The 23,370-nt window shown below is 41.4% G+C and overlaps 1 protein-coding gene across 2 annotated transcripts in view; it reads right to left on the minus strand.

Annotated features, from left to right (window-relative positions):
- ube2f (ubiquitin-conjugating enzyme E2F (putative)) overlaps window positions 1–23,370 on the minus strand; it is a 122,544-nt gene that overhangs the window by 19,206 nt on the left and 79,968 nt on the right. For both annotated transcript variants that reach the window (XM_056289226.1, XM_056289225.1), the window contains 2 exons: window positions 9,036–9,068; window positions 5,799–5,861 (listed from right to left, as the gene is read on the minus strand). In XM_056289226.1, coding sequence (XP_056145201.1) covers window positions 5,799–5,861; window positions 9,036–9,068 — 96 coding nt within the window. The remainder of the gene's footprint in view (window positions 1–5,798; window positions 5,862–9,035; window positions 9,069–23,370) is intronic.

Raw genomic sequence — 23,370 nt, forward strand, 5'->3', positions numbered from 1 at the left:
TAGAAATGATTACCTAAACTTTCAAATACTATCAATGGTTGATAACAGAGGTTTTTTGGGGTGCTGTTTTTATTGAAGGGAAAGGTTTTAGGCTTGTTCTCAAGACGTCGTCGAAAAGCTCTGTCTAGTGGTGGTCCCAGGTCCAAAATGTTCAAAATGAAGTCAGTGAGTAAAATTATGTCAAAACTGATTTGCATAATGGCAAAAACTACAAAAATACAACCTAGACTGTAAAAGAACAGAATGCTAATGTTGAAGTGCTGCAGCAGGAGAATAATGTCTCAAATCAGACTTTATCACATCTGCACAGGGGTCAGTCCAGTCACGCTTTATGTTTCCAAAACATCAAAAAACGTGGTAAGATATTACTTTTAAGTTTTTCCAAGATATTTCAAGTGTCTACTTTGCATTTCATGTGTTTTTATTCAAGAGCTTTGCAAATGCATCTTTCAGATTTTACTCAGAAATGTCATTCGGCAAGTGTTTTCACTGGACACTGATACCAGAGGCACCAGATGCTGAGTACAAACAAAAATCAGCTGCAAAACATTTTAAGCTGTTGAACCAACACAGTGTGCCAGCATCATTATGTGATTAAACATGCTAAATTCAATAAAAGTTATTTTAATGTTTCTCCAAATTCCTATGTGATACAGCAAATGTGAAATTACGTTTGTGTTCAGCTAGACATTGTCCATCATAATCTCTCATTTTTTTTCAGGGAGCAAAACGGTTGAAAAAGTTTGTTGTCCAGTGAATTTAATCTATTTTAATACTATCTGTTAAAACAACTCAACTAGAATCCACCATCACACTAATAATTGATTACAGTAGACAAATTTTACTACAAAAAAAGAAGAAAAAAAATCAATATTTTTATTTTTTTTAGGTTGCACACCATCACTTTTGTGAAGTCGCCTCTAATTTTACAGGAAAACGGTGAAAAAAGATACATCATTTAAACTTTCAATTTACTTTTTGGTAAATAAGTGAATGTCACATGGTATCAGCTAAACTGAACCACATCTTGATACAGATATTCACAAAACAGGAAAAGACAATTCCTCAAAAAATAAATCACAGCCAAATAAATATTTAAAAACAAAACTTTAATGGATCATTTTGAGCTGCAAGTGGTTCATCAAGTGCAAGTCGAGGGGTTTCCTCACAATAATCAATAGGTGCTGGGGTTAGCTTCATGACTGCTGCTATTTGCTTAAGTCATGCCCTTCAGTTTCTCCAATTAAAACACCACTGTTCCTTCTCCTCTCAGCTGCATGTATGGGTGGTGAAGATGTAGGAAAGTGATCGGTCCTGCTGGCTTGCTTCCCGTGGTGGTAGCTAAGGTACAATAAAAGAAACGTTTAATACACTGGTTCAAATATACCTTGACTCGGTAACACTGAAATCTAATTAACGTGTGGAATATTCATGCTAATTTAACATTCATCGTTACATAGGTTGGAGCTGTAATGCTACGCATCTTTGTAGTGCACACTACTGGTATTGGGTGTTGTTGTATAACCAAAACCAGTAATTTTACTTTCCATCTCACACACACACACACACACACACACACACACACACACACACACACACACTATCAAGGGGTACCTTAAAATGTCAGGAAATTGTAAGGCTATAAAGAGGGAGACATCATCATAACTACCTGGGTTTGACTAAACTGTGTTTCTGGACACCAGACATCACAGCCTGTCAACCTCCAGACTGCATAATTTGATGACAAAAATGCCGCTCGCTCCTCCTTGCTAGCCTCTCCTCCCTTCCAACAGAGTCAGGCCTCAAGTTTGCCCTGTACCGAGAGCATCTTTCTTTATCTGAGAGATGCATCTGTAAAATAACGGAAAATCTGTTGTATTTGTAAAAATAGAATTTTGTCTTGAAATGTTGTACATTAAATATAAACATTGTGTAAAATTATAAAGTTTTCCAAAAATACATAAAATCATTGATTCAGTCATTGAGTAATGTGGATGACATCTTGGTGAAGTAACTAAACTTTGTGTTTCTGAATGACATGACAAATTTATTACACAATCATCTCTAACAGACCATTGCTTGGCTATCTAAGCAAAGCACTAACTTTTACTATAACCTTCAATTATTAATTTTTATATGCAATAAAGTATTTTTTTCATAAAATCACTTATCTCTTTTTGGGCAACTTTCTGAATGAAAGGCAAATCTTTGCCACTTTGTACCAGAGAGCAAAAAAGTGAAATGATCAAAAATGTAAAAGAGAATTACTCACCTTGTATCCCCTTGTAGTGACCTTCAGGGGTCCTCTTCGTAATATAACCAGTTGTCACATGACCCTGATCATGTGATATGGCCAAACATGGCCTGGGAATTTCATGTTGCTGAATTTGATGAAATTCGAATTTGCGGACAAAAGACTTTAATTTTTTCATATTTCAGAATAAAAATATCTTGACCATTCTTTTTACATGTTGTAAAATAACTTAAGACTGAAGAGGTCACTTAATTGAGTAATGAAACGTATCTGTCAATAAACGCTGTATCCAGATGAACTGATTCAATCTTCTTTGATTTTCTTACCTGGATTATTGAGCATACATCAAGACATGTAAAATAACATTTATTCAGTTATGCCAGGAGTGTTTGTTTTTGTGATAATTTTATAAGTTTTTCTAGTTTGATTTTTAGTGCGGACAGTGTTTCTGAATGACATTTTGGCAACAGAATTATGTAAAAACATGACTTTAACACAAGCACTTATCTTATTCTATAAAGGAAACCTTCCTCCATGAATTCATGGCACATTTACACAGATTAATGATAATTCAAATCAATTTATTGCTTGTGGACACAAACATTCACATGGCACGCCACTGACCCAAATATACTTCTATGTTCAGACACGGGGTGGCCAAGGGTTGGCTGTAGATTTGAACGAGACCACGATTTCCTTAACTTTCCTTAAGCGCTTCTGGCGACAAAACACAAGTGTGTTAGCACTGTCAAAAGCTTGTAACTGACACTCATCCTCAGGAACACTTCATTTGTCATTTCACTTCATGCACTTGTGTATGTGAAATGAAAGGAAATGCCGTTTCCCCTAGCCCACAGCAGTACAACACAAAGACAAAAACACATCCAAAAACTACAAGAACACAATAATCCAAACTAACACATATATCAAAACGAAACAAAAAATCCCACACCGTGTCTCAATCACAAAAACACACTCTTGCGCGTGCACGCGCGCACACACACACACACACAAAACACAGACTAAAAGGTCTATGTGGTACACTGATCTTAACTACCCCTGTAGACCTGCATACCTCTGGCTCATAAAAAAATGATGCTCTTCAACTGATGCATAGCATGACCACATGTATATCAACTCATGCAAACATGTAATGGCCATTAACTGCAGCCATTATCACACACTGGCAGGCACATCTCGGAGCTATATCACAAAGAAGGATCTATAGAGTGCCAAAGGTTAAATACAGTACACTGAAAGACTTTCAGCTGACCTCAAAGTAGACTCGACTCAGTGGTCTCCACTGGAGGTCCAGTTTGTTTGGCTGGACCTCCAGGAGAGCAATTAGTGACAAGTGCTCTGAGGACTCACTGCAATGCCCCAAAGCTTACAAACACTGTCTGATGTATAAAGAGATTGGGGAGCGCAGTTAAGGGGTGAGAGAGGGAGAGAAAGACAGCGATAAAGAGAAAGGTAGTGAGAGAGAGAAAAAAAACGAATGAAAAGGAGGGGGAGTGAGAAAAAAAATGAGAAAAAGGAGACAAAATAGTGTGAGGGAGAGAGAGAAAGAAAAAAGCAGAGAAGACTCTATCAGTCAGTGTGCCTGCTCTTTCTTCTGAAGTGTCCTGCAGAGATGTTTGGCTGAGCGTAAGGTGGGCACTTGGTGTCACACAACCAAACTCCCTTCTGTTAAAATGTTGATAAAACAATGATGAAAAAAGATTAACAAAGACTTACTGCATGCGTGGGTTTGTTTTGTGTGTGTGTGTGTGTGTGTGTGTGTGTGTGTGTGTGTGTGTGTGTGTGTGTGTGTGTGTGTGTGTGTGTGTGTGTGTGTGTGTGTGTGTTGTGTGTGTGTTAAGGGTGGGCAGTTCAAAATGTTATTTGCATCACAGTTAGCCAAAAAAAGATCATAAAATCTATGAACCTACTTAAAAAAAACCAAAAAACAAACAAGACAGGCTTCTCCTATTTCAGAAATGACACGTTGCTATTTTTTCCTGTCATCGTTTTTCTTTCAGCTTTTCCTTTTATTTACACTACAGTAGCTGATTTTTGTTACCACAGTTATCATTGCATGTCTCCACAATTAAAAAAAAAAAGGTCAAATCCTGCAAAACCTTTGTTCATGGATGTAAGAGTCAAATTTACTCATTCATGTGCAAATACATGCACATTGATGCACGCAAAAACAACCACGTCTTCGCACACCTAAATATATAGTTATATATGCACCAGACGCACAAACTCACATATCCAGACACGATCGCAGATGCGCAGAGTAATTTGTAAGGCCTGTGTAAATGAGAGTGCATAAACTCAGAGACCTCATTCAGGGAGATGATTTGACTTTCAAATTCCAAAACCTGCTGCTAGCTGCACAGGCACAGAGGTAAACATGGCCATGTTCAAGTACCTGCCAAAAAAGGGAAAACTTTTTTCCAAGTACCCCAGAGGAAGGCTGAAATATACAAATTATTCTCCATCTGCTTCAAATGCACAAGGTTTGTGCATTAAATTTAATCTCGTCTGTTCCCTGTACAGAGCTTTTAAATGCATTTTCTGTAAGCACCTCTCTGGTCAGAAACACTTCTTTGTGCTTCCACTCACCAAGCCTTTGTAAAACACACCCTACTATTACAGTTACAACACAATACTTTCTAAAGACCCAAGGAGTTTGACCCATCCATCCATTATCCAAACCACTTATCCTGCTCTCAGGGTCACAGGGATGCTGGGGCCTATCCCAGCAGTCATTGGGCAGTAGGTGGGGAGAAACCCTGGACAGGCTGCCAGTCCATTACAGGGCCGACACACACACACACACACACACACACACACACACACACACACACACACACACACACACACACACACACACACACACACACACACACACATTCACACCTAGGGTACAGCCGATTCATCTGACCTACATGTCTTTGGACTGTGGGAGGAAACCGGAGCACCTGGAGGAAACCCACGCAGACACGGGGGGGGGACATGCAAACTCCACACAGAGGACGACTCGGGATGACCCCCAAGGTTGGACTACCTGGGCTCAAACCCAGGACCTCCTTGCTGTGAGGAAACCACACTAACCACTGCGCCACTGTGCCAACCGAGTTTCACCCAACATGCAGAAAATGACTTTACACAAAAAATGTGTCTTTCAAAGAGGCTTTACATGAAAACTAGTTGTGATATTATTGGTGATATTATGGCGACTGCAGAGGTAGGCAGGGAATGGGGAACTTGTTTGAGGAACCATGGTGCATACTTGTAACTGCGAGCAGTGTGTGAGAGGTAAGCATAGAAATCTACTTAGTTGGACAGCCTTGCTTAAGACTCAAGCCATTATGGTTATGTGTTTAATCAAGAGGAAATCACTGACATTATGGCACGTGGACACTGTTGGATGAGATCCCTCACACCAAACCACCGGTGGACGTGGGCATATTCCACTTTACTGTCACCTGAATTGATTGTGGAAACTAATAAAACAAAGTTTGTGGTAGGTGTATTTAATCTTGTCTTTTCTGACCTTGTCTCTCAGGTGATGCTCTGCTGCGTCAATATTCAGAGGGTCATCAAAGTTGAGCAGATCCTGGTTAAAAGAAAGAGAAAGGGAGACAGAGAAGAGTGACCGAGAGAACCGCATTGGTATTGTAGGCAGGGAAGGGGCAACTTGTTTGCGGAATACAGTTTCATAATGTTACTGTCAATCAGACAATTTTGAAGTTTCCTGAAAAGTAAAAAAAAAAAACAACCAAAAAACCAAAAAAAAAGTCCAGAAAATGTCCTGGTAGGAATGGCTGCACATTACATGTCTTGATGCATGCTCAATAATCCAGGTAAGAAAATCAAAGAAGGTTGAATCAGTTCATCTGGATACCTGGTGTCCAGATGGATGGATTGCATTTATATAGCACTTTTCTAGCTGCAAGGGCCACTCAAAGCACTTTCTTGAGGGGACAGATCATAAATTTTACTAACACCACATCTAAATGTTCACAACAAAAATGAACTGATTCAACCTTCTTTGATAAACTGCACATTACAGCACTATTCGCTGTTTGTCGCTTGCATCCAGTAACTTCTCCCTGACACTGTGGCCTCTGGCTGTCAGAGGTTTTACCCCGGAGTGACTCCTACAGCAAAAACAAATAGTACAATTACCCTGTTGCTGGAAACATGCCACGTGTGGCAAGCAAAACGAGAGGGTTATAGGAGATATACAATGGCGTCCGGTGTGAGAGTTTGTTTTTTGATGAAGAGCTAAGCTACAAAGCGTGACCTGGCATGGAGGCCCATTATAGTCACCATCCTTATCGTAGACATCTAATTCCTCAGGGTAGGGAAGGTTAAGCATCAAAATGTAATTTAACCCCTAACAGCAAAATTGGAAACACGACTGCAGTGTAATAGCTACTAGATGAGCTAAAGTAATGTAATTACGCTCAGTTAATTTGGATGGCTTTGTATCCAAAGAAGATTTTCTTTCTTAACCAGCGTGGTCAATTTGGAGAATGTGATTCCAAATGCATTATCGTCAAAATGTTTGTGTGTATAGTCAACAAGTCAACCCTTTAGGCCCTCCTCTCGTCAACATACCCCTTGAAATGGGACTTAAGTATTTTTAAGTAACTGCAATGTTTTTCAGTTAACAAACAGATAGAAATCAGATACCAGCCTCTCTAATTCATGTAATTCCTAATTTTACAACCCCGGCTGTCCTCAAAACGCCTGGCACAAACCAAGCATCAACAGCCAGTTGGCGGAGGTCTCTGGCAGCCGTGATGTGTAATCTCATCCTCTTTGTTTTCTTCTTGCTTCCATGTGATGTGACAGGATAGAAAGGGTTATTCATAATTACAAGGAAAATGATTTCCCCTCCGGTAATAATTATGGGCTTATTAAAGCTGCAAATGAGCTATAAAGCTGTAAACAACAACCTTGGTTGATTTGATCCTCTGTTTGGATTGCCTTACTCAGTATTTCGTTCAGACCTTCTTCCTTGGAAATGCGAGAAACGTAAAGTGGATCAGGTGTGGCAGCAGGAGCTCTCCCTGGCATCATCAACTTATACATTTAGCAATAGGAAAACAGTTGAATAATTTTTGATGATGTGCAATGCTAATTCCCAGACTGTTTCCATCCTCCATCCTCCATCTTGAGCAACAGGTTTTAGAGTAAGTGGTCTTTCACACCAAACACAGCATGTGCCGCGCTCGCTGCAGCACAACTTGAGTAGCCTTTCACACTGAACGTGGTGAGCTTGCTGAAACTCGCAAAAGAGGCAAACTTTTCAGACAAATCAAAGAAGATTCAAGTTGTGCTTTGGAGGAATATTTCAATTGACACCAGAGCCACTCATTCTCCCTCATCAGCTTTCTCCTCGTAACAAATCTGTACTTGGGGCGTCCGGGTGGCATAGCAGTCTATTTCGTTGCCTAACAACATGGTCTCGTGTTACCTCTGGCTTGGTTGGGTGTCCCTACCGACAAATTGGCCGTGTCTGCGGGTGGGAAGCTGGATGTGGGTATGTGTCCTGGTCGCTGCACTAGCGCCTTCTCTGGTTGGTAGGGGCGCCTATTCGGGGGGGGAGAGGAAACTGGGGGGAATAGTGTGATCCTCCCACGTGCTACATCTCCCTGGCGAAACTCCTCACTGTCATGTGAAAAGAAGCGGCTGGCGACTCCACATGTATCGGAGGAGACATGTGGTAGTCTGCAGCCCTCCTTGGATCAGCAGAGAGGGTGGAGCAGACAACCGGGGCGGCTTGGAAGACCGGGGTAATTGGCCAGGTACAGTTGGGGAGAAAGAGGGGGGGGACAAATAAAAAACCAAACAAAACAAAAAAACTCTAATTATCAGATGCACATTACACAGACAACTGCAGTATCTATCTTGCCATATTTTGGTTTACAAAAATAATATTTTGAATAGCCTTATAATAAAATGTAAATTATGAAAAAAAAACATATTTCTAACATGTTCAGTTCCTGCTAAAATCAAGCATTACTCCAGTTTGCCTATTTTGTTGTGTCATTTTCTCCATTTCTATTGGGCATGGTGTCTTATGTCACAGCACTTTTGTGTCAGGCAAAAAACAGACAAAAATGGGTTTAATGGTGAAGTTTGCATATTTGGTGTGAAAACAGCTTAAATGGGCACAGAAATACTACTCTACCAAATCACCCAATCACTTCTTGCTAAATTAGGAGTTTTATGAGGTCCCTAAGTATTTAATGTCAAAAAGTGATTCCAAGTATCCATCCATCCATTATCCAAACCGCTTATCCTGCTCTCAGGGTCGCTGGAGCCTATCCCAGCAGTCATCGCGTGGCAGGCGGGGAGACACCCTGGACAGGCTTACAGGCCATCACAGGGCCGACGCCGACACACACACACACACACACACACACACACACACACACACACACACACACACACCCCTAGGGACAATTTAGTATGGCCGAGTCACCTGATTTACATGTCTTTGGACTGTAGGCGGAAACCGGAGCCCCCGGAGGAAACCCACGCAGACACAGGGAGAATATGCAAACTCCACACAGAGGACAACCCCCCCCCCCAAAAAAAAGGTTGGACTACCCCGGGGCTCGAACAGGACCTTCTTGCTGTGAGGTGACAGCACTAACCACTGTGCCACAGTGCAGTGTGTGTGTATATATATATATATATATATATATAAAATAATGATTCCAAGTAATTTGTCAAATCCAATATTGCTCAATAAGTTGAAATAAATTAAACTTACGGTAAACAAAGAGTTCAGTCCCCAGACAACATCCTAGAAAAAAGAAAAAAGAGCATTAATGAATATTAAGAAATACAATAGTTACATTCTATCACTTTTACACCTGCCTGTGCTGAACAGATGTATAGCACAGGAGTATAAGACAGAGACAAAGACTTGGATGAACAGACAGACGGACATAACTTGGCAAATAAAAGCTGCCATAGATAAAGAAATAGAATGAATAAGTAATTGGAGAGATGAGTTAATGACAGTGCAGCAACCAGTTCATCAGTTAGGACAGCGGTCAGCTGAGTAACTTAACAAGTTATAGAAACCAATATGATGAACAGATCCCTTGACTGCGCCAGCTACTGTCATCATATTAAATGAACACAAGATGTTCCAAAAATGGCTCTGCTAATTCCCTTCCTGATCAAAACCACACAGAAATGATTAAGATGAGGCGTCATTAGCATAGATAGCTATTATGAACATGTTAATGGATTTTACATGCTCTAATTTGCAGTTTGCTGTGGACTAAGGAAGAGAACAGAGAGGGGACAGAAAGAGGAGACTGCAGACAAGAGACGGGGCTGCAAGAGTGAGAAGGAACAGAATTAATGAATCATACAATTGTGAGAAATATTTATAAAAGCATCTGAAATCCTAAAAAGCATGTTAACTGTTACAGGAAAAAAAAACTACATGGATTTTTTTTAGTAGAAATTTGCTTTCTAAGTGGGTAGCTTTGAAAAGCTACAGGTCCCTCGTTTATTTCAGCACTGGGATCCAAATTCAGTTCAGATCAACTTTACTGTCATTGTTCAAAGTACATGCACAACAAACAATGAAATGTGGAATTGGATACTCTCAGAATAGAGTACATTTTGGTCTGGTAAGTGAACAACGGAGGTGCAAGGAACCATTATGTGCTACTACTTCTACTGCTAACAGTACTGGCGTAGTTAATATATCACTTACATGGTTCAAATACAACTGGCGTAAAGTGATATGTATAGGGTAACAGAGCAGTAAGGCAGCGAAAACAAGAGTCCTACAGATTAAACAGAGCTAAAACTAATGATATGATAGTAAAATCAAACCAACCCAACCACTGAGGATGCACAAGCCAGTGCATTCTTAGTGCTGGTCCCAAGCCCGGATAAATGGGGAGGGTTGTGTCAGGAAGGGCATCTGGCATAAAACATTTGCCAAATCAAATATGCGGATCAGAAATCAGATTTGCATAGTAGATCGGTCGAAACCCGGTTTACCAATGACCACCACCGGTACTGTTGGCCAGCAGGGTGCTGGTGGAAACTATGCTACTGTTGGGTGAAGGAGAAGGAGAGGGGGAACGCATGTCCAGTGCCAGCGGGAGAGGAGGAGTTTAGAGGTGAGAGTTGGAACTTTGAACATTGGCACTATGACTGGTAAAGGGAGAGAGCTGGCTGATTGATGGAGAGAAGGAAGGTAGATATACTGTGTATGCAAGAGACCAGGTGCAAGGGGAGTAAGGTCAGGAGCATCAGAGGAGGGTTCAAACTCTTCTACCATGGTGCAGATGGGAGGAAAAATTGGCTAGGGGTTATTCTGAAGGAAGAGTTTGTCAAGAGTGTGTTGGAGGTGAAGATAGCGTCAGACACAGTGATGAGTATGAAGCTGAAATCGAAGGTGCATTGATGAATGTTATCAGCGTATACGCCCCGCAAGTTGGGTGTGAGATGGAAGAAAAAGATGAATTCTGGAGTGAGTTGGATGAAGTGGTGGAGAGCGAACCCAAGGAGGAGAGAGTGAGAATCGGTATACACGCATACACACATATACATCACCGAGTTAATTACTATGACTCCCACATTTCAATAAGCAGAGGAACAACCCAATGACCGCATAAAAAGAGGCAGATGCTGGTGAGAGACTAAAAGGACAAAGGGGAAGTCATCACAAAACAGAAAAATAAACTAAAGCAGAGAGAGAACTATCTGTAGGTGTTACTGGGCACTGCTTACAAACTCTTGCTGCCAGGCCCCCTGAATGACAGTTTGGATTTGCATTGAAATTAAAAAGCCAGCTACATCTTGCCCCCCCCCCCCAATATCAGGGTTCATACACATTTTTTTTTACCAATAAATTTCCATGACTTTTCCATTCCTTTCAGGCAAATTTTCATGACCATAGATTCTCTGAAACATCTGTGTATGAAAAATACATGTATACATGACCTATAAACTCTGAGCCGATGCATTTAGTCTTCACCTCAGGCCCATTCCATAGCTTGACGTGCATGTCTAGCTGTTTAGCCTGTACATGGTGGTTCAGGCTTTCATCAAATTCCATAACATACAATTTTTGCTTCAATACTTTGGACAAAGTCAGTTTCTTAAAATAAAGAGCCAGTCCAAAAGTACATGAGCACTTCGCATTCACCACATGCAAATCTGGCAGCTATCTGGCTGTCGGGGAACATGACTTGAAAAAAAAACTGGCTTGTGTCGTCACGTGACTTGTAGGAATAGTGAGAATTAGCCACCTATAAGCGCCCACAGTACCTCTGCAGTTCAGTTAGGCCTTCGTTTCTGGACACAGTCCCTTGTTTGATAGTGGACTAGGAAGGACTGCAGCTGGCTGCGGGTGCCACGTTGGTCACCAGGGTGAGAAAGCCAGTGATGGGGTTAAGAGTTGATTCGCACGCAGCAGCAGCCTGGCACTTAGCTCCTTTAGCATGGCTAGCTAGCGTGCCCTCTCCTACGTTTGAAATGTAAAACGTTTTACTTCAATGTCCACATTCTGCACATCCTCGGTCGTGGGGCCTCATTTATAAAACTGTGCAGAGGATTCACAGCAAAAGGTTGCATATGGACAAAACAGAAAGTGCTTACACACAAAAAAAAATCTGATTTATAACAGCGCGTACGCATGTCCTATGCAGATTTCCCTTTATAAATCACATTCAACTCCAAATGTGGTGTGCCTGTGTGGTGTGAGTGAGGTCACTTAGACAAGTGATGAAACGTTTCTCTCTCAATAAACGTCTCCAGATGAACTGATTCACCTTTCTGTGATTAAGGAAAATAGCACTTAAATGGCTTGAGAAAGTTAAGTTTGCAAAAAGTGGCGAATAAGCCTAATCATTTTGATTTTAAATTCAGATTCAGACAACTTTATTTAGCCCAGAAGGGCAATTCAATTTCACAATCTACCCAAGCCATACACAAACTCACAGACAAGTGGCAATCAGTAGTATGTCCGAGACAATAGACAAGGGCAAGAGATGCACACTGTCACCCTTGTGGCCATGTATGTAGACTCACACGAGGACCAGAACAAGGACAAAAATTCACATAAGTTAAAAGAATAGAATGAATGAATGAATCCTCCTAAAATGCATTGCACATTGTATTCCACCACTACATTCAGTGAACGCATAGGCCCACAAGCCATGTGACAAACAGACAAGGGTATAAATCAACGATTGTGGTTTAAAACAAAATAAGGCATTCATATAAAATGACTACTCTCGGCATTTAACAGCCTCATAGCAGAAAGAATGAAAGACTTACAATAGTGATTTGTTTTCGTAGGGGGCGCTTTATAGTGCCGGCCTGAGGGCATTACAGTGAATTCACTGGACAGGATGTGGTCAGATTGGCTAATAATTGGTTTTGCTTTCTGGGTCACACGTTTCTCCCAGAGGGAGCACAATTTTACTCCAGTTAAGGTGATGCTCCTAATGAGAGCAACTTAAACCTTAGTAAAAAGTTGAGGTTCAGCACCTTGCTTAAAAATAATAATAATGATAAAAATAATATCAAAGAAGGTTGAAGCAGTTCATCTGGATACAAAGTTTATTGACAGATATGCTTCATCACTCAACTGATGAAGTTGAATGATGAGTTTCTTCCCTGGATCATTGAGCATGCATCAAGATGAAGATGATAAAAAATAATAATAATAGTTCATTCAGGAACACTTGAGGGATAGTGCAGAGGGTCTGACCTTTGACCCCTTGAATTAAGCTAAACTCTGTTCTCTTTGCTATCCTGCCTTTATTTGTGGTTGGCTGGAATAAAAATGATTATAGGCATACTCCTTTGCTTTTCGACACTGTTTAACAAGATGACTCATTGTTTTTGTATCTGTGTGTGCGTGCGTGTGTGTATAAAAAGAATTTGACTTGCATCACATTGTCAACAACAAAACAACACAAGAGGCTTACAAAAGGATTATAAGCAGGAATGAAAAATAATGAGGGCAGAAATGTAAAAATAATGTTTACATTGTGTGTGTGTGTGTGTATGAATGCAGTACAAAAGTAATCATTGAATGTGTTCCAATGTATATTTTTGGAAATATATTCAAGATAAATGTTCCAATGTAGGGCTAAATGAAGGTGTGTGTGTGTGTGTGTGTGTGTGTGTGTGTGTGTGTGTGTGTGTGTGTGTGTGTGTGTGTGTGTGTGTGTGTGTGTGTGTGCGTGCGCTAAAACAGAGGACACAGGTGGCCAGAATTGTACTGTAGAGAGTGTCCTCCTACGTTCAAAAATAAACGAATGAATAAATGAATCAATGAATAAACAAATAAAAATTAAAAAACACCTCCCTCACCCTTTGTGGGTAGCCACTTCAGCTTAGCGCTTAGTCACTTTTACCCATAAACTTCCACACACTCTTCCGCTGTCGCACACTGATATTTACTAACACACTTGAATTCAGGAAGCTGACTGCAACGCACTTACAGAGTTGCCTGGTTGGACTAAATAACACCAGATTGAATTTTGACTTGGACTAACCTCACAGGCAAAACACACACCCATGAACCCTCTCAAAGATGCAGGCACAGGGGACAGGCTTGCATTGTGCATGCAAACATAAATAAACACATTCGAAATTAGGGCACTAAATTTATCGCACGGTTGCTTTTTTAATTTTTCCATTCTGGATGATTACTTTTCAGACACGAAACACACAAAACACACACACACCCACACACACACACACTTTAAACTGATTATGAGTACTACAATGCAATGTAGCCCCGCTGCACCTCATAACAATTGCCACTGTAAAGAATGCCCTTTTTTGTATTATTGCGATAACGGACACACAAAAACATGTAAGTACAGATTTACATGTGCATATGTAAAGCAGTTCTCCTTGTGGGGCCTTATTGGAATCAATGCTGAGCAGAAGAAACACAAACAACAGGTTATCGTACTCAGCTTGAATATACTGTGTTTGTGTGTGAGAGAGAGAGAGAGAGAGAGAGAGAGAGAGAGAGAGAGAGAGAGAGAGAGAGAGAGAGAGAGAGAGAGAGAGAGAGAGAGAGAGAGAGAGTGAGAGCGAGAGCGAGAGCGAGAGAGAGTTTTCTGTTTATCTATATTTGTGAGGACCAAATGACCCCAAATCTTCATCATGATTGTAAAATGTCAAACCAGCTACCAGGTCCCCACAATGAAACCCATTATTTCTGAGCTAAGGGTTGGGCTTAGGACTAGAGTTGTAATTGTAGTTATGGTAACTTTATGTCTGGTATTAAAGTTAGGCATTAGGCATCTCCTCTGCCTTTTTAATTTGCTATTAAAATTAGATGCTGGGTGCAAGAAGCTGAGATGTTTGGTAGAGTCAGATGACATCAAGATTGAAGGTCAATGTCAGCTGAGCGAGGGGGCAGACCTCCCACTATCTGTCAGATGTTATTCCTAAATATCCCTGTCAAGCTAGCTGATCATCAAGCTCAGTAAAAACCACATGAAAATGAATTGGGTTTTTTTAATTAAAACTAATTCTAGTGCCTGTTAACACATCCTATCAGAATTGAACCTAGGTTTTTTGACACTTGCATTATCACCTCCTGACTAGCTCCTTGCTTGTGTTGTATTAGCTCTCAGATGTACACTACCGTTCAAAAGTTTGGGATCACCCAAACAATTTTGTGTTTTCCATGAAAAGTCACACTTATTCACCACCATATGTTGTGAAATGAATAGAAAATAGAGTCAAGACATTGACAAGGTTAGAAATAATGATTTGTATTTGAAATAAGATTTTTTTTACATCAAACTTTGCTTTCGTCAAAGAATCCTCCATTTGCAGCAATTACAGCATTGCAGACCTTTGGCATTCTAGCTGTTAATTTGTTGAGGTAATCTGGAGAAATTGCACCCCACGCTTCCAGAAGCAGCTCCCACAAGTTGGATTGGTTGGATGGGCACTTCTTTGAGCAGATTGAGTTTCTGGAGCATCACATTTGTGGGGTCAATTAAACGCTCAAAATGGCCAGAAAAAGAGAACTTTCATCTGAAACTCGACAGTCTATTCTTGTTCTTAGAAATGAAGGCTATTCCATGCGAGAAATTGCTAAGAAATTGAAGATTTCCTACACCGGTGTGTACTACTCCCTTCAGAGGACAGCACAAACAGGCTCTAACAGGTACTATTTAATGAAGATGCCAGTTGGGGACCTGTGAGGCGTCTGTTTCTCAAACTAGAGACTCTAATGTACTTATCTTCTTGCTCAGTTGTGCAACGCGGCCTCCCACTTCTTTTTCTACTCTGGTTAGAGCCTGTTTGTGCTGTCCTCTGAAGGGAGTAGTACACACCGGTGTAGGAAATCTTCAATTTCTTAGCAATTTCTCGCATGGAATAGCCTTCATTTCTAAGAACAAGAATAGACTGTCGAGTTTCAGATGAAAGTTCTCTTTTTCTGGCCATTTTGAGCGTTTAATTGACCCCACAAATGTGATGCTCCAGAAACTCAATCTGCTCAAAGAAGTGCCCATCCAACCAATCCAACTTGTGGGAGCTGCTTCTGGAAGCGTGGGGTGCAATTTCTCCAGATTACCTCAACAAATTAACAGCTAGAATGCCAAAGGTCTGCAATGCTGTAATTGCTGCAAATGGAGGATTCTTTGACGAAAGCAAAGTTTGATGTAAAAAAAATCTTATTTCAAATACAAATCATTATTTCTAACCTTGTCAATGTCTTGACTCTATTTTCTATTCATTTCACAACATATGGTGGTGAATAAGTGTGACTTTTCATGGAAAACACAAAATTGTTTGGGTGATCCCAAACTTTTGAACGGTAGTGTACGTCGCTTTGGATAAAGAAGTCTGCTAAATGAAATTGTAACATTGTAAGTAGAATTAGGCTCGGGGTTAAAGTTAGGTTTAAATTTGGGTTATCTTTGGTTGAATTTAGGGTTAAGGTCGGGGTTATGGTTGGGGGTAGTATTAGAATTAGGGAGAGGGTTAAGTCTAATTTTAGGGGTTAATAACTTGGGATGCACTGATATCCCTTTTCTCTACTGCCGACACCGATTCCAAATACTAGTCATTAAGTTTCAGCTGAAGCCAGGTCCCGAGTCCCGGGTCCCGATCCACTGCATTACTTTTGCATTACAGTGCAGACTTAAATCATTAGTTTAAGTCTGGGGTCAGTGGGCAAAACGATTGAGAGAGAATCAGTTTTGTTTTTCCCCATCAATAAAGAAATACATTGCTCATTGCATCCATGTGCCAAAAATGCAGTAAATCAAGCCACTTTGGTTTTATTTATGACGTTACGCATTGCTTTTGATATTGGATTTTAGTCTCAGGTAAAATCTCCAATACCAATACTCCATTTTAGCCTGGTATTAGCCTGATACCCAATACCAGTATCAGTACATCCTTAACTCTAACATATTTTCGGTCCACATGAGGATAGAAAAACAAATGTGTCTCTGTGTGTGTACCTCTGTCTATGCGCTCCCTCGTAGAAGTGGAACTACAGAGCATACTGTGTGTGGATATTCCCTGACGCCCACTAACCAGCCCCCAGCTATGGGTTAAATAGTGCCACTGCCTAGTGGATACCTTGGGAGAGGAATAGGCTACGGGAGTAAACCCCTACAGAAAATCAACGTCCACAGTGCTGTTGTTTTTTGTTTTTCTTGCCCTTTTGTATCTGTCTAAGTGGGAGAGTACTGCTGGCATTGTGTGTGGCTGCCACTTCTCCCTCTCGTAGCCCCCCTTCCCATCCACCCTTGTATGTTTGTGCTATGTTAACCTGTTGTCTTGTTTCATCCTGTTTATTGTAAAGCAACTTTGAGTGTTAGAAAAGCGCTATATAATATTGATTTATTATTATTTGTATTATTATTATTATTATACTGGATGCCTTTGCAAAGGCATACAAGCAGCTTGGCCTGACCATTAACATAAAAAAGACCCATATCCTCTACCAACCCCCACCCAACAGAAATATGTCTGATCTGCCCCCACCTATCTCGGTAGACAACACCAGACTCAAAAACGTGCAACAGTTCCCATATCTTGGTAGCCTTCTCTCCTCCAAAGCCAACACTGACATTGAAATACACCATTGTCTCAGTTGTACCATCCGGGCCTTCTCAAGATTGAGTAAAACGGGTTTTTGAAAACCACGACCTTCCGGCCAGAACAAAAATTCTGGTGTACGAAATGGCAGAGCTGCCCACCCTACTGTATGGGTCAGAAACCTGGACGACATATGGTACCTGAAGGCACTCGAGGCATACCAACAGCGATGCCTCAGTAAGATCCTTAACATCAGCTTGGATGATAAGCGCACCAACTTCAGTGTCCTCGACAAGGCCAACATGCCTACTATAACTATATTATAACATCGCACAACAGCTGAGGTGGATTGGCCATGCCCTCATGTCTGACTCTCGCCTCCTGGAACAAGTCCTTTACTCTCAGCTCATGACAGAACGCTGTGCTCCTGGAGGACAAAAGAAGTGATATGAAGATAACATCAAGGCCCAAATCAAAGAGTCTGGCATCGACCTTAACACCTGGGGACAAGCAGCAAAAAACAGGGAGGTCTGAAGACTGGCTGTCCATGAAAGTATTGGGTTCTACAACCATGGCCTCCACCACGCAACTGAAAACAAGCACAGACTCAGAAAGGAGTAGATTACCATAAAGGCACAAACCAAATCCTCAACCATTTCTTCACACCCTTGCCCACATTGCCCCACAACATGCGGCTCCTGGATCGGCCTCTACGACCACCTGAAGACCCATAAGGAACTAGAAGGAGGACCCCGAGTGACCGCTGATTAGGGTGACCTCTGTCTATGTGCTCCCCATCCCTGACAAATTATCGCTACCCTTGACACAAACCATGATTGAAATCACCACTTGGCCAGAGAGGCAGAACAACTGATAGGGTACAGTGTACATGCCAAATCACAGTCCATCTGTTTCTCTCCAAAAGGCAGATGCAATGGCAACAAGGGACCAAGTGGAGAGGGGGAAAGAGAAAGAGATGGTGAGAGAATTAAAAATAAAGTTGTCTACCTAGAGTGTTCGTAAAAGTGTAAGAAACAGGTCATTTGTCCTTCTGTCTACTGCACATTGCAACCAGTGTAGCAGCAAATAGAACCAACTACACTTTGCTGAAATTATGCCAAACAATGTATGCTTTTTGAGTCTTTTCATTCTGTAGCTCCATTTTTTGAAAATCAGGCTTTGAAGGACCCTAAAAATGTATGGTAAATTGATGCAACATGTATAGCATGTCTTTTTATAGATGATTTAGATTCATAGAGTGTGTCATTCAGCCCAACTTACAATCTATGGATAGGGAAAGGCTTTGACAACATGATATAGAGTTTGAACCCAAGTTTTGTGGAGTAATTTAGCAGAGCATTTTAAACTTTCCACAAACCGTCCAGGTAGCGTGGCGGTCTATTCCATTGCCTACCAACATGGGGATCGCCGGTTCGAATCCTCGTGTTACCTCCGGCTTGGTCGGGCATCCCTACACACACAATTGGCTGTGTCTGCGGGTGGGAAGCCGGTTGTGGGTATGTGTCATGGTTGCTGCACTAGCGCCTCCTCTGGTCAGTTGGGGCACCTGTTCAGGGGGGAGGGGGAACTGGGGGGAATAGCGTGATCCTCCCATGCACACTACGTCCCCCTGGTGAAACTCCCTACTGTCAGGTGAAAAAAAGCAGCTGGAGACTCCACATGTATCGGAGAAAGCATGTGGTAGTCTGCAGCCCTTCCCGGACTGGCAGAAGGGGTGGAGCAGTGACCAGGACGGATCGGAAAATAGGGTCAGTCATAGTTTTCAGTCGCGTGACTGACACAGAGCCCTGGCAGGCAAAACAAAGTTCCAGCATGGCGGCCAACAGTGGAAACTCTGTAGAGCAGCAGCACAGACCTGTCAATTTTCCAGCTGTTCCAAGCAACGACTATTTGGATCACCTTACGAAAGAAGAAAAACAAAGATATATTACCAAACTACAAGTGTTGGGCACTTGCGATCCATATACAGCACCCGCCACATTATTTCAGTCTCTAAAAACAGCGAAGTCCCTGCCAGAGCTCCAATTTGGCGATGTTTACATATATCTTGTGGAGAATCCCTCTCCTTACACTGCCGCCAGGATGAAAGCTTACAAAAGTACAGACAGTTATATGTATTTTCGTTCTGGATGGATCAATAATGCTGCCGTTTGGGAAGTGTTTTGCCCACCAGGTGGGCGTTCGAATATGAATATGACATCACGTGAAAACTATGGATTGGCCAAGTACAATTGGGGAGAAAAGGGAAGAAAATTCGTGAAAAAAAAAAAAACTTTCCACAAATCACCTTTGACTCAAAGGCCCACATTTGTCGGTAAACATATTTAGAGGAAACCAAACCAGAATGAGTTTCACCAGGCACTTGAACAACACAAAAGAAAAACAAAACAAGCACGAAACCATACAGACCCATGGCGCACCTGTGCTGCACATGTAGGTGGAGCTAGGCAGTGTTCAATAAGAAAGGGGGCTCTGTGAAAAGCGCGTCCCACGGAGTCAGTGTGGATTGATACATTTAATAAAACGGAAGCATTTTAGTTAGATTATTATTATTCCAAGGAATTTTGAAATCTATATAGTCAATATATCAAAGACTAACGAGCACACATTTACTAAGTGGCCTTCTCAGGTCGTCCATGAGTGAGTGAGTGACCACATTTTGCAACGCAAAACCCACGGTGGCAGTTGTGCGGCGCCTTGGGGAAAAACAACTCTATAATATTTATTTTTGAAATTTTTGGTTTGCAGGGAAGATTTGGCAAAACAACTCGAGTCAAAGGAATACCAGCTTACCGACTGCTTGAAAATGGTTGAATTACCGAAGTGGGTAGCAAATAAATTGAGAAGCAGAACTTGGGCAAAAATGTGGCAAGATCGCTTGCCATTTGGTGTACACTACCATTCACAAGGCCTTACGCCACAAGATCCTCACATACCGATTAGCATAGATGATTACCATGAAAACGGAAACCCTGACCAACCACGAAATTATTTGTGCCTTGCTATAGGTTGTTTTTTTTTTAATCCCCCCCTTTTTTTTCTCCCCAATTTTAGCTGGCCAATTACCCCATTCTTCTAAGCCATCATTGCTCCACCCCATCTGCTAATCTGGGAGAGCTGCAGACTACCACATGCCACCTCCTGTACATGTGGAGTTGCCAGTCACTTCTTTTCACCTAACAGTGAGGAGTTTCACCAGGGGGGGCATAGTTCCCCCTCCCCCCAGAACTGCCCCCCCAACCCACCAGAGGAGGTGCTAGTGCAGTGACCAGGAAACATACCCACATCCGACTTCCCACCTACAGATATGGCCAACTGTGCCTGTAGGGATGCCCAACCAAGCTGGAGGTAACACGGGTATTCGAACTGGCGGTCCGTGTTGGTAGGTAACGGAATGGACCGCTACGTTACCCGGACACCCATGCCTTGCTATGGGTTGAGCTACACAGGAAAACAGAAAGAAACCAGTTAACCTGAAGAAAAAGCTTTCGCTACATGTTTGTAAAACTAAGAAATACGAGAGAAATCACAAGAATATTTACTGTTTTTTTGACTGGACAACTCAGAGGTTCAAATAAGAGTTTCTGACCAGGCAAATATGAGACACCCTCTTTTCTGCCACAGAGTAAAGTTGTCTCCAACAACTTAAGAGAAGACTTAAAGGAAAACTCTTACCACTGCCAAAGATATCTCTCTATCAAATTTGTCTTGCTTACCCCATCTAAACCAGCCCCTTGTCCTACAACTGTCTCCATGTCATCTTTTTTCCTGGAGCACATGACTACACGTCCCTGTCAGTCTCTCCACTTTCTGTTATCCCTCACGGTCTCAAATACAGTCTTACACCCCCTCCCTCCTCAAGAAGGGAGGGAAGGTCAACTGCATTAGGGAACCTTCTGGGAGATGTTAAGTTAAAGAGCTGAAAAGATCACGAAAACTTGACTCATTATGTGAATGAGGTTAAAATTGTCATCTGGGTTGGAAGATAGAAGGTGACTGAGTGCCACATGGGCTCTCACTCATTAGCTCAAGCACTGTGATTGTACCAACAGGATGCAGGTGTTAATACTGTAAACTTGTGTTTATAAGTTCCTGCACTTTCATTTGTTCATTTCAACATGTCTTGCTTGCCTTGTGTTTTATATTTGTACGCGCTTCATGCACACATGTATGGCAGCACACAAACCCATTAGGATACAGATGTGTGTGAACACACCTGCATCCAAACAACTCAACATAAACACATGCATTATAGTATACCTACACACAGACACCTGGGAACACACGCACATACACATGCACACACACACACACACAAAAAAAAAATCAGATGCCCATATGCTTAAAGCTTCAGTTTTCAACACTGGTGTCTGCAACGCCAGAAGTCTTTACTAGAACTTCGTGAAATATCTGCCAGCTTTTTCTACCTGAAAATATTTAGCTTTAAAATTAGGTCTCTAGTGGACACAACATTTATTCACATGTTGAGTTTTTTTATTTTATTTAATTTTTTTAATTTTTTTTCTATTTGGGCATACATTGGCAACATGCGAGATATTTTACTGGCTGTAAAATGTTTAAATGGCAATAATTCCCATGATTTTCAGCAAATAGAGCTTGCTCATTTCTACATGGTCAGATACATCTCTTGAAATGTGAGAGAAAATATCCCTTAGAAAGGTGGAGATTAAGATGAGGAATGAAATGTGCAAAGTGGTACAACAAAGACAGAAACGGTGCAAAAGATGTGAAATAAAACCAAGAGGTGAAAGAGAGACAGGGAGGGATGGGGAGTAAATGACAGATGAGTGAGCAGTCTGCAGAATACTCTTAACAACTTTTGTGGTCAATAATTCCACCTTCTTCTTGCCTAAATCCAGATCAAAACACTCGTTCTCGTTCAGGTATTTGTAGACACACCTGAAAGAGAAGGAGTGTTTTGTCATAGACTAAAATAGTGAGAAACTATATGTACCAGGCATAAAGGGAGTGAGCTGCTCCCAGCTGTATTTGGATGGACAATATGGATCACCACTATAAGATATGGGTAACATCAACACTACCATTTTATTACACTGACATGACAGGTCTAGGCCCTTAGCATAACACAAATATACAGGAATCAACAGACAACCATTACCATGTTCATTATATTTTCCCCTTCAAGACAGCAACTTGTCACAGAACAATAAACAAGATTCCCTAGATCCCCTCTAACTACTTTAGTCGATTGGAGTTACAAGGGTGTGTGCCTGTGTGTATGTGTGTGTGTTAATTTGATTTATTCATGTTTCAATAAATAGTTGGATAAATGTAGGTAGGGGGATGGTCATGTGTGCCATCATACATGCACAGGTTAATGGGAAAAATAAGCTCTGGCTCGCAGCAACAGCTCATTACTCAAAGATGCTTGGCCACCAACACACACCACACATAAATATCCAAAAGTCGCCTAAACATCATCCAAATATGCAAAGGCACTCAACTCTAAGGGATAAAAAAATTAGACAAAAATGCCAGGAGCCTGGGATAAAATAAAGATGACTGAACAGACCAGTGTACTGTGCCTAATATGGCCTGTTGGGAGGAAATAAATAATACATGCCAAGTACCAGTCTAAAGGAATATTCCCATCAAATATCTAATTCTGGCAAACCTTATTATCCCTCTGTCCCCATTGACTGCCTGCCATGAATGTGAGAAGAGATCTGAGATGAATCATTGTAACTTTAGTCAAATACTCTGAAATAGGTGTGGGGACGTGCTATCCACAGAAATAAAGAACAAGCCTGTTCACTTTATTCAGTGCATCATCTGTGTAAATCAAATCCAATACTTGTCTGAGCATAGCTAAAGTGGCCCCAATGTGTGGTAGGAAAAGGAAAGTGCAGGCATGCTGCCTGATTTTTCAAACCAATAGAATGAAAACCTTAAAAACACTCTTAAAAGGGGCGTCCGGGTAGCGTAGCGATCTATTCTGTTTTCTACCAACATGGGGATGGCTGGTTCAAATC

Source organism: Lampris incognitus, chromosome 11 (assembly GCF_029633865.1).
Source record: "Lampris incognitus isolate fLamInc1 chromosome 11, fLamInc1.hap2, whole genome shotgun sequence".
Classification (NCBI taxonomy): Eukaryota; Metazoa; Chordata; class Actinopteri; order Lampriformes; family Lampridae; genus Lampris; species Lampris incognitus.